This window comes from Helianthus annuus, chromosome 15 (assembly GCF_002127325.2).
Source record: "Helianthus annuus cultivar XRQ/B chromosome 15, HanXRQr2.0-SUNRISE, whole genome shotgun sequence".
Lineage (NCBI taxonomy): Eukaryota > Viridiplantae > Streptophyta > Magnoliopsida > Asterales > Asteraceae > Helianthus > Helianthus annuus.
In genome coordinates, this window is record NC_035447.2 from 349160 (window position 1) to 361059 (window position 11900).

The 11900-nt window shown below is 34.6% G+C and overlaps 1 protein-coding gene across 3 annotated transcripts; it reads left to right on the forward strand.

The window, feature by feature from the left end:
* The first annotated feature begins 2134 nt into the window (after window positions 1–2134).
* Window positions 2135–9672, forward strand: LOC110909901 (RNA polymerase II C-terminal domain phosphatase-like 2). Of its 3 annotated transcripts, XR_002575711.2 has the most exons (17): window positions 2135–2600; window positions 2684–3154; window positions 4514–4724; window positions 5262–5419; window positions 5491–5561; window positions 5664–5769; window positions 5869–5958; window positions 6052–6154; window positions 6246–6385; window positions 6797–6854; window positions 7100–7233; window positions 7360–7413; window positions 7725–7821; window positions 7896–8020; window positions 8080–8159; window positions 8607–8670; window positions 9157–9672. XR_002575711.2 is itself a non-coding variant. In XM_022154632.2 (16 exons), exons 1-15 carry the CDS (start codon window positions 2328–2330, stop codon window positions 8667–8669), a joined length of 2154 nt encoding a protein of 717 aa, XP_022010324.1. In that variant the 5' UTR covers window positions 2135–2327; the 3' UTR covers window position 8670; window positions 9157–9672. The 3 variants fall into 3 exon arrangements, 2 of the variants coding, with proteins under 2 accessions (XP_022010324.1, XP_022010325.1); XM_022154632.2 differs by lacking the exon at window positions 8080–8159; XM_022154633.2 differs by lacking the exon at window positions 8080–8159 and having other exon boundaries at window positions 7106–7233.
* Window positions 9673–11900: the final 2228 nt, after the last annotated feature.

Genomic DNA, 11900 nt, shown 5'->3' on the forward strand with positions numbered 1-11900 from the left:
AAGTCAAAGGGATTAAAATGTAAAACATAAAAACCTTCAAGCTAAAAATGAAAAATGCCAAAACTTTTTTGAAAAACTCATTATGCATAGATTACAACAATAGAAAGCAACAATTGGTTGCTTATTTATAGGATGGAAATATTTGCATTTTCTTTTAAAAACTGGATAAAGAAGTAAACGCCACCCAACGTGGTTCATGTTGACCTAGATTAAAAATCACTCGTTGACGCCAACCCACTTTCCCATTACACCCATTTTGCCATCATTAGTATTTTGTTTTCGTGAAACAACATTTTTCATTCATCATCTCTTCTTTGTCTAGTGGTTATTGGTTAAGGAGAAGGTGAGAGTCTTTGTTTATTTTTAAGGTCATGGGTTCAAATTCAGGCATAGATGATTTTAATACTAATTTGGTGATACTAACATACTAAATACTAACCCGTTAGCGACATCCTAAACATACACAGTTAAAAAAACATTTTCCATTCAAGTGAGGAAGGGAAATTTTCGGAAAAATAATTTCCATGTATAATTTAATGCAATACCTTTTTTACGTAATATAATGTAGGCTTTCTCTTCTAAAATTTTGTTGGGCTTCATTTAAGCTTTGTCTTTTAAGCTCAAGCTTATTTAAGCTTGGCTCGTTTTGAGATTTTTTTGAGCCGATCTTGAGTAGCTTGTCTCGTTTACACCCCTAATTATCTCCTCTTAGCATGATATTTCATCCACATTATAAATTGAACTAAATTAAAATTAAAAAATATATTAAATAACAAAACTATGGTAATACCTCATAGTGACCCATGATAGAGAGTGACATAACATACTTATAAGATATACGAAACACATAATGCTATAAGAAAATATACACGAAATACATATTATTAGGAGAAAAATATACACGGAATGCATAATTTTTTTTTTTTTTTTGCATAATACAATGAAAGAAACATAGTTGTCTGTATAAAAAAATGATAGAATATAAATGGTATTTTTGTTGGTATAAAACTTGGGTTGTATTGTATGTTATTTACTAAAAACGGATATCATAGCCATCTCATTTATGACCATGGATTAATATTTTTAGGCTAATTGAAAAATAATAATCACATCTTTGTGAAATTGGCCGATAATAATCCCAAGTCAGTTATTGGCCAATAATAATCCGACCTCGTCCAATTTTTTTGTAAAATAGACTGCCGTTAAAATAACTTAACGGAGTTAAGGGTTTTTCCGAATTACAAACCGATGTTTTAGGGCTTTTGATCAGAATGAGGATACGAGTCAATTGATGTAAAACTTACCTTGAAATATTGCCCCCAACCCACGAAAACGGTGCTTCAATTCGGGTGTTTAACTTCCAATTAACAAAATTCAAGCCATTTCGAACACAATTTCGAGGTAAGTTTTACATCAATCGACCCGTATCCTCGTTCTGATCAAAAGCCCTAAAACATCGATTTGTAATTCGGAAAAACACTTAACTCCGTTAAGCTTATTTTAACAGCAGAGTATTTTACAAAAAAAAAATGGATGAGGTCGGATTATTATTGGCTAATAACTGACTTGGGATTATTATCGGCTAATTTCAGAAAAGTGGGATTATTATTTTCCAATTTGCCATATTTTTATAAGTTCTATGACTTCATATTTGTAAAACGACGAATTACGTGTCACTACAACGACGAAACCACAGTGCAAAACCCACATATTTGTGTTTTCAAGCAATTCCAATTTAGATACATTGTTGGGGTGTCACGGTGGTAATACTTACTGAAATAAAAAGAAGTTTTAAAGTTCATCCAATTTAAAAACCATTAATATTAAGTTCCCAAAAACTAATATTCTAAACTTGTAATCTATATCTATAAATAGTAGTAGATAAAAATCGTAATATGGGTATGTGTATACCACACGACTCAGTGTAACTAAGAATTACTACTAAAAAACCAAAATCTTAGTAAAATCGAACGGCTGAAACTACTTGATGACAAACCCCGTCGCGAAAAGCATTCATGACCCGTTTTGCATCTTGACAACAAAAAAATTCTTTGTGGTCTTTCCGTAAATAAAACCAACTTCAAGCCCGAATAGCAACACCCCCCTCTATATAAACCCCCCACAAACGCTTCATTTGGAAACGCTACACAGAAAGAAAGAAAGAAAGAAAGAAAAGGGCTTGTAAGAAAGAAAGCAAAGCGAGAGTGAAGTCTACTTCAATTCTTCCCATTATTCTCCCAAATTCTCGTTAATTTCCGTTACATTTCTTGTTTGATCTTCACGTTTTTACATATAATATTATCCGCAATTTGATGCTTTTCCCTTAAATGAGTCGTTTAGGGTTTAATAATAAATCTGTGGTTTACCATGGAGAAGCTTGTTTGGGTGAATTGGATGTTATTCCTACCGCGGATAAGACTTTCCACTTCCCAAACAACGAGATTCGTATTCATCATTTCTCCCAGCTCAGTGAAAGATGCCCCCCTCTCTCAGTTCTCTTAGCAATCTCATCGCTTCCCGTTCGTTGCAAGCTCGAATCATCTTCACCCGTTAAACAACCGCTTCTCGATCTCCACGCCGCTTGTTTCTACGAACTAAAGGTATAAAAAAACAATTCATTCTTTACTTACTCTTTTCATACAAAATATTGAATATATATATATATATATATATCGGTTATCAGACGGCTGTGGTGGTGATTGGAGATGAAGAGGTGCATTTAGTGGCAATGCCGAGTAAATTAAAGCGGTTTCCGTGTTTCTGGTGTTGTTTGGTTCCGTCTCGGTTGTACAATGCTTGCTTAGGGATGTTGAACATGAGGTGTCTTTCTATCGTGTTTGATCTTGATGAGACGCTTATTGTTGCGAATACGATGAGGTCCTTTGAAGATAGGATTGAGGTTTTGACTGGTTGGATTGGGCAGGAGTCGGATCCTGTTCGTGTTTCTGGGATGACTTCTGAGCTTAAGAGATATGTGGAGGATCGGGCGTTGTTGAAGCAGTATGCTGAGAATGATGTGGTTACGGACAGTGGGCAGACGTATAATGTGAAACTGGAGGATGTTCCTGTGAATGCTGCTGGTAATGAGCGTGTTCAGCGGCCCGTTATAAGATTGCCGGAAAAAAATGTAGTCTTAACCCGTATTAATCCAGAGGTTAGAACACAAACTGCTTCAGTGTATTTGTTTGATGAAATGTTGTGTTTTTAGTGCCGTATATTAGACATGTTCGTTGTTAAAGATATACATACATGTGTGTTCATAACTATTACTAGAGTCTAGAACTATCGAGATATTTCCCATTTAGCAGTTTGTCTGCAAAGCTAAAGTTGGAGAACCTGAAAATTTACATATTGTTTAAGACCAAAGATTGAAACTTGATCTGTGAATAATTCACTCTGTTCTGTAGCATTGGCAAGCCCTAGCAATATGTTTCAGAATCTAATGTGGTTAAAGATGTAATTGCAGTGATTATTATTTGTCTTTTTGTAAATAAAGTGAAGTGATTTTGAGTTGTGACCCAGTTATGGAAGAATTAGCAATCCCTAGCAAAATCTTTTTTAGAAACCTATATGGCTATAGACGAATTTGTAATGATTGAGATTCGTCGGTTTGGCTGAAACAGATTTTATGAGATCTTGCAATATCATTAACTTGATCACATATACATAAGTTGAAATCAGATTTTGTGTCCAACATTATTGATTTCCCACTTAGGACATGTGAGTAATTAAGTCCTTGATTTTTTTTCGTCTTTATATGAATTGCTTAAGGAATATGTGAAAATAGAGTTCTTGTTGCTTTCCCTGCTTTGTAATTATGGTCCTAGCTTGTTGGGCACACCTATGAACGAATAACCGTGGACGACGATATGAATCATTTTAAGCATCTTTTCTTTACACCCTTGTTTTGTAATCAAATCTAGAAAAGTGTCATATACCACTTGATCTCTTTACTTTTAAGACACATTTCTTTCCAGGGTTGCAAATAGTATTAATACCTGTTAAGTAAAATGGTCTCCTAACATTATCTTGGACCAGTTAACTGTGAAAATGAGAGGACATGTTCCATCTATGAGGATTACTATGTTTCTTGCTTGTTCGTGGATTGTGATATTTCTGAAGGTACTAATGGATTTTGAAAGAGGGTAGTAATAGTTAAAGGTTTAGCAACTTGTAATCATGTTATCAAGGTTTAGCAATTTGGTAAATTAGCTATTAATTGTTTGCTTTTCTGTTCTTTCGATATTTTCTTCTTGTTATTGTTATTATCATAAACAGGGAAGTGATATCTGCATGTTTACACAAAAGGAATAGTACTTGTGGGGAATGAGAAACAGACACTAGGGATAAAAAGGTTAGGGCCTGTTGGTTGGACCTTACCTACATAGGGCTTGGCTTGCCTTGTGTTGTGTTGATGTGCTTCCACAAGTACTATTTTCCTCAAAACCACTCAAATGTCACATGTGTTCACAAGCTTTTGTTGATTATAACCATAATTTGTTTGCACATACAGATTCGTGATACCAGTGTGCTTGTGAGATTACGGCCTGCATGGGAAGATTTAAGAAGCTATTTGATTGCAAAAGGACGCAAAAGATTTGAAGTTTTTGTGTGCACTATGGCTGAAAGAGATTATGCCTTGGAGATGTGGAGGTTGTTAGACCCTGGGGCCCACCTAATTGGTCCCAAGCAACTGTTGACTCGTGTTGTATGCGTCAAATCAGGCAAACTTCTTCTTTTACTAAGAAACGTATATTAGGGTAGGAATGGGGATGAAAGTGACAAGTGCTCTTTGCTTTAAGGTGATGGGTTTTTTCTGAAAAGCCATGAAACAAGGGTCTTAGTAAAACCATCTGAAAGCTGGTGCTTTGTAAAACAAATCTCTCTCTCTCTCTCTGCATTCTAGGAATACCTAAAGTCCCAAACCCAAACATTTTAGGATAACCATACATATCTCTATTTGAACCTTCCTAAACCAAATCCATCCCCATTCCAGTACCAATCACTCCCTCAGTACACGTATAATCCTTGCTACTTTTATCTTTCTATTAATTGACCTTTTGCTGGAGGGTGCATAGCTCCATGCTTGTTGTGCAGTTGACTTTTTTTTCCCATTCTTGGTGTTTTGACTCCGTGTCTCATTTGTTTGATCGTGCATTTTGTAACATATATTACTCGCAATGACATCGGAACTACAAAAAACAGTATATTCACTATATTATCTTCAATCCCCTAAATTTCTAGGTTTTATTTTTGCGTAGGTGCACGCAAGTCTTTGCTGAATGTCTTCCAAGATAGGAATTGTCATCCAAGGATGGCCATGGTGATTGATGATAGGTTAAAGGTTTGGGAAGAAAAGGATCAACCTCGAGTTCATGTGGTACCTGCTTTCACTCCTTATTATGCTCCACAAGCAGAGGTATCCTAAAATTACAATCTTCTTCACTTTCTTCATTTGATTTTGCAACTAATATGATTTTATGTTGATAGACGGCAAGCGCTGTTCCAGTTCTTTGTGTAGCAAGGAATGTTGCATGCAACGTTAGAGGTGGTTTCTTCAAGTAAGATGGCTTTATATGAGAACAGTATAATGTTTAAACAATGTATTATTTTATTTATATACACCTCAAGAATACTTTGCTTAATTATGCCGTGCTTTCCAGAGAATTTGATGAGAATCTTATAAGGAGAGTTTCTGAACACTTTCATGAAGATGAAGTTTTGAATCTACCACCTGCACCAGATGTTTGCAACTATCTTATGTCAGAGGTGAGCAAATAAGGAACTTATTGATTAAGGGATTTTTAATTTTCTAAATTAAATTCCTGCTTATTATCTGAAGATTTTTTTTTTTTTTTTTTTAATCAGGATGCTAGTTTTGTACCAAATGGTAATACAAGTGCCCCAATGGCAGATGGAATGAATGGTCCTGAAGTTACTCAAAGACTGAATCAGCAGGTAGGCTCTCCAAAGGTTTACATAATGAATTTATTTGTGGAGCTAATTTCTTCAAAGATAAATTTCAGTTCTTTCTGTTTTCACTCTATTTAGGATGCTAGAAATGTTGACCTAAAATCTGAGAGATCCCAGCCGTTAGTTCCAACTGCAAGTATCTACGGTCCACCATCTTTCAGATCGATGATGCCTTCCGATAGTATGTACTCATAAAACATCTCTTTCCACACACAAAAGTTTTTATTTATGGTGTATATTGTTTTAATATAATCTATTTGATTATATTACAGAACCTAGCTTACTGGGCCCTATCCAAGGACCTGAGATAGCAAGCAGACAGCGAGCTGGTTATCATCCCCTGTCTCATGGTATAGCTAGTTCTTTCTCTGCAGGGATTCAACCACTCATATCAGAACCAAAGAATGATGAGGTATTAAATGTTATCAACTTTACTAAATATCGTGTTTACAGTGCAAACCCATGTCCCACATTGGATGATGTAAGAAATTGATGCCTACATATTGCTAATTGGTTTTAGAGTGGAATCCCATGTGGGCTTATATGGTGGACTCTTTCCTACGGTGGGCTTAAGTATCGGCCCTATCATATATTCATAAAGTTGATGATTTAGCTGATTACTTTACTGAATGTTCATGACACGTGCACCCATTTGGGCAGTGCTAACCTAGTTCAAAGTATTCAAGTTGGGTAACGGGTCAAAACGAGAGAATTTTAAGTACGGGTTGAAATGGTTGGGTCCACCTGCAAACACATTTTTAATCCATTTTTGAAGTAGATAGTTAATGTGTTTACTCATCTGGTTTTGACATTATATATTCAGGTATTCCATGGATATGGATTGCAAAAGAAGAATTTGCAACAAGCAGGTCAGCCATCAGGTATTTAAAAGAGGACCATATATTTTGTCCAACACCAAGGCTAATTTATAAGTATATTATGAGGATTATTATAAATTATATATTGGAGAAATGTTTTCGATTGTATGCTAGGCTGATGTTGGAGAAGTTATATAACTTTTTTTTTTATTCTGCTCAGTTTCCTACATGTTAATACTAGTTTTAAAGATCCATAGTCTTGTAATACTAATACTGATTAGGGTCTTTCTTTTTCAATTTTGTGAAAGATGTAGGTGTACCACATAATCCACCATTTTTAAATAACAAAAGGGGGCCAACTGATAGTGGAAATTCGAACCTGCTACAACCATCTTTATCGGTAGGAGTACTGCAGGAAATAGGACAAAGATGTGGTTCTAAGGTATGCTTTTTATTTATTTATAGGTTGAATATAGATCCAGTTAAAAACACACTTTTATTTCTGGTTATTCATTACATCTTTATGTTTTTTATTTATTTATTTATTTATTTATTTATTTATTTATAGGTTGAATATAGATCCATCTTGAGCTCTAGCAGGGATTGGCCGTTCTCTTATGAGGTGAGCAGGGTACACTGTTATTTTTAGTTTGTAGCCTAACTTGTATATATGATAATCTTGCATAATGATGCTTAAAGTAAAGGGATAATGTACGCATACGCCTTCCCAAATATTCATAAGATTTCACTAAAACAAATTTTAGAGATCACCCAAGTGTCAATCTGGTTTTGTTTATGCTGATTCCGCCAACAAACTTGTTGGAAAATTGCAAGATGACATAATCGAAACAGAATTGATACTTGGGTGGCCTATTTATATTCCCACAAAAATACAGATGATTTTTAGCAGTTACTAATGGATGAATGATGCAGGTGTTATTCACTGGTGAGAAAGTAGGCGTTGGGATGGGTAAGACCCGGAAAGATGCACAACAACAGGCTGCTGAAAATGCCCTTCGCAGCCTAGCTGGTAACTATTTCAAATTATCAAATTTGTTTTCTTAGAAATTAAACTGTTACCTGATTGTTGTTATATTATTGCAGACAAATATGTAGCACACGTGATCTCCCAATCAGAAACAGTGAAGAAAGATCCTGATAATGAAGTGGAAAATGGATTTTTATGGGAATCTGATGCAGATGAATCACCTGTGAAAGATGCATCGGAGGTGAGAGATGAATGTTGATGATGCTTGTTATATATACCTTTTTAACTTTAAGAATGTAGGTTGTGCTTGGATAAAGGGTATTTTGGCCAGACCTCCAGATAGCACTGTTTGGGTTGCATCCTTGATCCTCTTAATGAAGGTAATAATTGGTGGTCAGTCCATTCGTTCTACTGGAGGTGGCTTGGGTTGGGTCAAAATGCGTTATCTTTTTTATATGTCGAAATGGGTCGGGTCCACACGAAACACTTCCTGTCCTAGTTTTTCTCGTTTGTTAATTAGATTTATGTTAGTTCAACGAGAATCTACTTTTAAGAAAAAGGTAGATGAGTTTTTGTATCGTATTTACACTTTGGGTGCTTTGTGACCCGTATCCTTTCTTGCTAGTATTTTTAGTTTTGCCTGGTTGGCTTCAATATACCATAACCCAAATCAACCCACCCATTCATCATTAAATGGGTGGAAAAATGTTTATGCCCGTTATCCAAGTGTTCCAGTGCAACTAAAACTTGAGCAAATAAAATCGTATATGAGCGTATCAAGTTAACTGAATTGAATCATGTTTGTATGTAACATAATGGCTTTGTAGGTTGCTGAAATGAGGCGTTCCTCCAATTCAACGGGACAGCTTGTTCAGAAGTCGAATCACTAAGGTAAAGAATGTGATTTAAGGAATTGAAAGTAACTGTTAGCACTTAATTGCTTTAAGTTATGTTTGCTTAAGAGTAGAAACAGGCCGAGTTCACCAAAAAGGCTTTTTGTTCAGTCTTCAGTTTTTTCTCTTTGCATAATTAGTGCCAAAATATGATAAAAGATTATTATATTGTTTCGATACTAATATGATTTCTTAAATAAAATGATTTAGGAGGCTTATGTATAAAAACATACGATTTGGACAACTTTCAACCTCTCATTAGAGATAAAACATAAGCATAAGGGATGCACTCATTTAGTCTTTAAAAAGTGACATTATATAGTCTGCATTATGCGTTTCTGTTACTTATTCAACTTGAAGTTATAACATTATATAGGCATGGCATGCATATATATAGGATTCAACTCACTCAGGGAAAACAAGATGATTGGTTATTCTTGATCCTCTCTCTAAGTGCAACCACTGTGACTTGTTTTTTTATTAGGTTACCGAGATCGGTTGAAGTTTCTCCAGATTCAAAGAGAGTGATAACATGCAGAATGGGGTGGTGATACGAGTTAACCTCAACAACTTAACTAGTGGATGTTGTTGATACAAAGAAAGTGGAAATCACGAGGTTTAGGGTTTGTAAGTATTATTGCCTTGATAAGGTACCTCCTTTTGGGGTTTTAACCTTGTAAATTACTTGTTGTTGTTTAAGAACAGGGAAAAGGAATATTAGTTCCTTCTTGAGTAAAACAAGTGCCGCCATTTGGAGACAATTTTTGACTGGCGGCTAGTATAGTAGATATGCATGCTTACGTCAGTCACTATTGATCTTATTTTATAAGCTCAAGGTGTATGAAAAGAGGTAGCAGCCTGAAAACCCAAGTGAAACTGTGAGGATAAGGATGTTTACACTCATTATTGCTTGTCACAATTTAATGACCCAAAATTCAATTTGTAAAACAGTTACAATTTTACATGACTACATACAATTTAATTTTGAGACCTTTTTTCATGTATTGTTAGCATAAAAACCCTTTATTTATCTGGACTTGGGTGCTTACAAGTATAGACATATAAAAATGGTGAGTGTTTTCAAGTTTCTTCAATAATTGAGCATCATAGCAAAAGAAAGGCACTGTGATTGAAATGTTGTGTATCCTGATTACGCTGAATGCAGTTTCAGGCGCAAAAGGTTCAAATCCCTTCCCTGCTGCAAATGATGACATTACTTGAGAAGGTAATGTGATGTTGCATGGATAATTAAAGGAGGAGGAGCAAGTAAACACTGTTGGATCAGTTCTGTTTAAATGTAATGGAAAACATGAATAATAATACCTGATACAGCATGCAGGCCAGCAGAGAATCCAGTCAGAGACGCAGCCACGGGGTTTGACATAGTTGTCAGCTTGATCTGGTTCCCCTTTAGGATGTATCTTCTTGATGGTAGTACCGAGTTCTTTAGGGTTGAAGAACTCGTAGTAATGGAGAGAGAGGGGGCGATATTGTGTATGATGTTAAAAATGTCTAACCCTAATCCCTCTCTAGTAATCTCCTTATATACACCCAAGGGGAAACCCAATTAGTTAATTAGGGTAATCTGGCCCATCAACAATTACCAACTAATTTATTATAGGTTTTAATATATTTTGATCCATATTATATAAATGATAATGATGGCTACTAGATTAAATATATAAATAAAATATTTAATCTTACATTCTCCCACTTAGCCGAATAATCATTTATCATGAGTATTAGATTAGTCTGATCAGAAGTTAATACTCATTTTAGCCTTAAACAAGTACTATAGCAGAGAAATACAGCCGTTGAATCATTATGCGACTCAGGACCCCCATTAGTCATACTATAACCTTAATTTAAAACCTAACAGTTATGATCAAAATAAGTAAGCCCTTTAACGTTTGATTTGTATTTATAGTTGTCTATATGTCATTACACCGGCAGAACATATGTAAGAGACATACAAAATCAAACTGATGAGGAAAATTAATTAATAGTTAGTCATTCATAATACAATATGCAGTTGTACATAGTCATCAATATACCCGTGATTATTATAAGCGCTTACATAATAGTTATGGGTGATAGACTTTTAGTTATAGGATCCTTAAGCATATCATGAATGCATTCGATACAAAGATTTAGTTTCCTCAATTCGTTCATAAACGAATAATTAATTGTGTATCGAAATTTAATGCAGCACCTCTCGAACTGTTACTGTTCAAGGAGACATGGTAGCTGACTTTATCACAATAAGTCTTCAATATATTAATCACATGGAGTTAATAAACTTATGAGTCCACTGATAAATTTTCAACAACATTTAGTGACTATATTATGTCGTTATAACTTAGGTTGTTATTATCAGTTTATTATGACTCCTCCATAAGATAGGTTTTGTCTGCTGACATAAAGATATACCCGAAATTACATTTTGTCATCTTTGAATATTACAAAGTTAGAGTAATAAACCGGTTTTAATTCTCACCTCTTCTTTAAATTGTAGTCTCTCGTTTCCTTTTATAGATATTGTAATACTCTATTAAATGCTTCACATTAATCTAGACATATCTAGTGTGTTGCAATGTGAGTAATACTTAAACGAGTATAGACTTAAACTTATATAAGGCTTCTAATTAATGAAGCGTAAGGAAATAATCTCATTTATCCTATTATCCTCTAAAGGAGAGCAGTATTGTTTGTTACATATGCAAGGACCAATTTAATGTTAAACTTATGGAACGGAAGTAATGTCCCATTTGGTCTATCTCAACATGTTATAATATCTATTATGTAAGAGATATCTCTGAGATCTAGTATATCAAAGTTTGTGTTAACAATGCTTTGATTTATGTAACATCTACTTGTCAAAAGAATATCATCTATATAGACAAGTTTATCTTAGTTGCTCCCACTCATCTTGAGGTAGGTACATTATTCCACTTAGTTGTTGATGAAAATAATTTCGTTAAGATTTCATCACATTATGATGTTTGCATTAACCCATACATGGATTTTATTGGCTTATAGACAAACTGTTCTTTAACTTTAAGTTTAGAACTTTCAGGTTGTTTTATGAACATGTAAATATGTCAGCCAGTTGTAAGGGAAAACTGTTTTGATGTTCATCTAATGTAGCTCAAAACTATTATAAGCTACTAGAACAGTGATGATCCTCAAAGAAATCTTTGATAATTTATTTCTTTCTAAGTATAACCT

What these genes read in the sequence shown, in the direction of transcription:
- LOC110909901 (XM_022154632.2), top strand. Translation starts at nt 2,328, where the DNA reads ATGAGTCGTTTAGGGTTTAATAATAAATCTGTGGTTTACCATGGAGAA. An exon ending in CTCAAAGACTGAATCAGCAG is followed by an intron (nt 5,959 to 6,051) that starts GTAGGCTCTCCA and finishes CACTCTATTTAG; the next exon opens with GATGCTAGAAATGTTGACCT. An exon ending in CAGAACCAAAGAATGATGAG is followed by an intron (nt 6,386 to 6,796) that starts GTATTAAATGTT and finishes TTATATATTCAG; the next exon opens with GTATTCCATGGATATGGATT.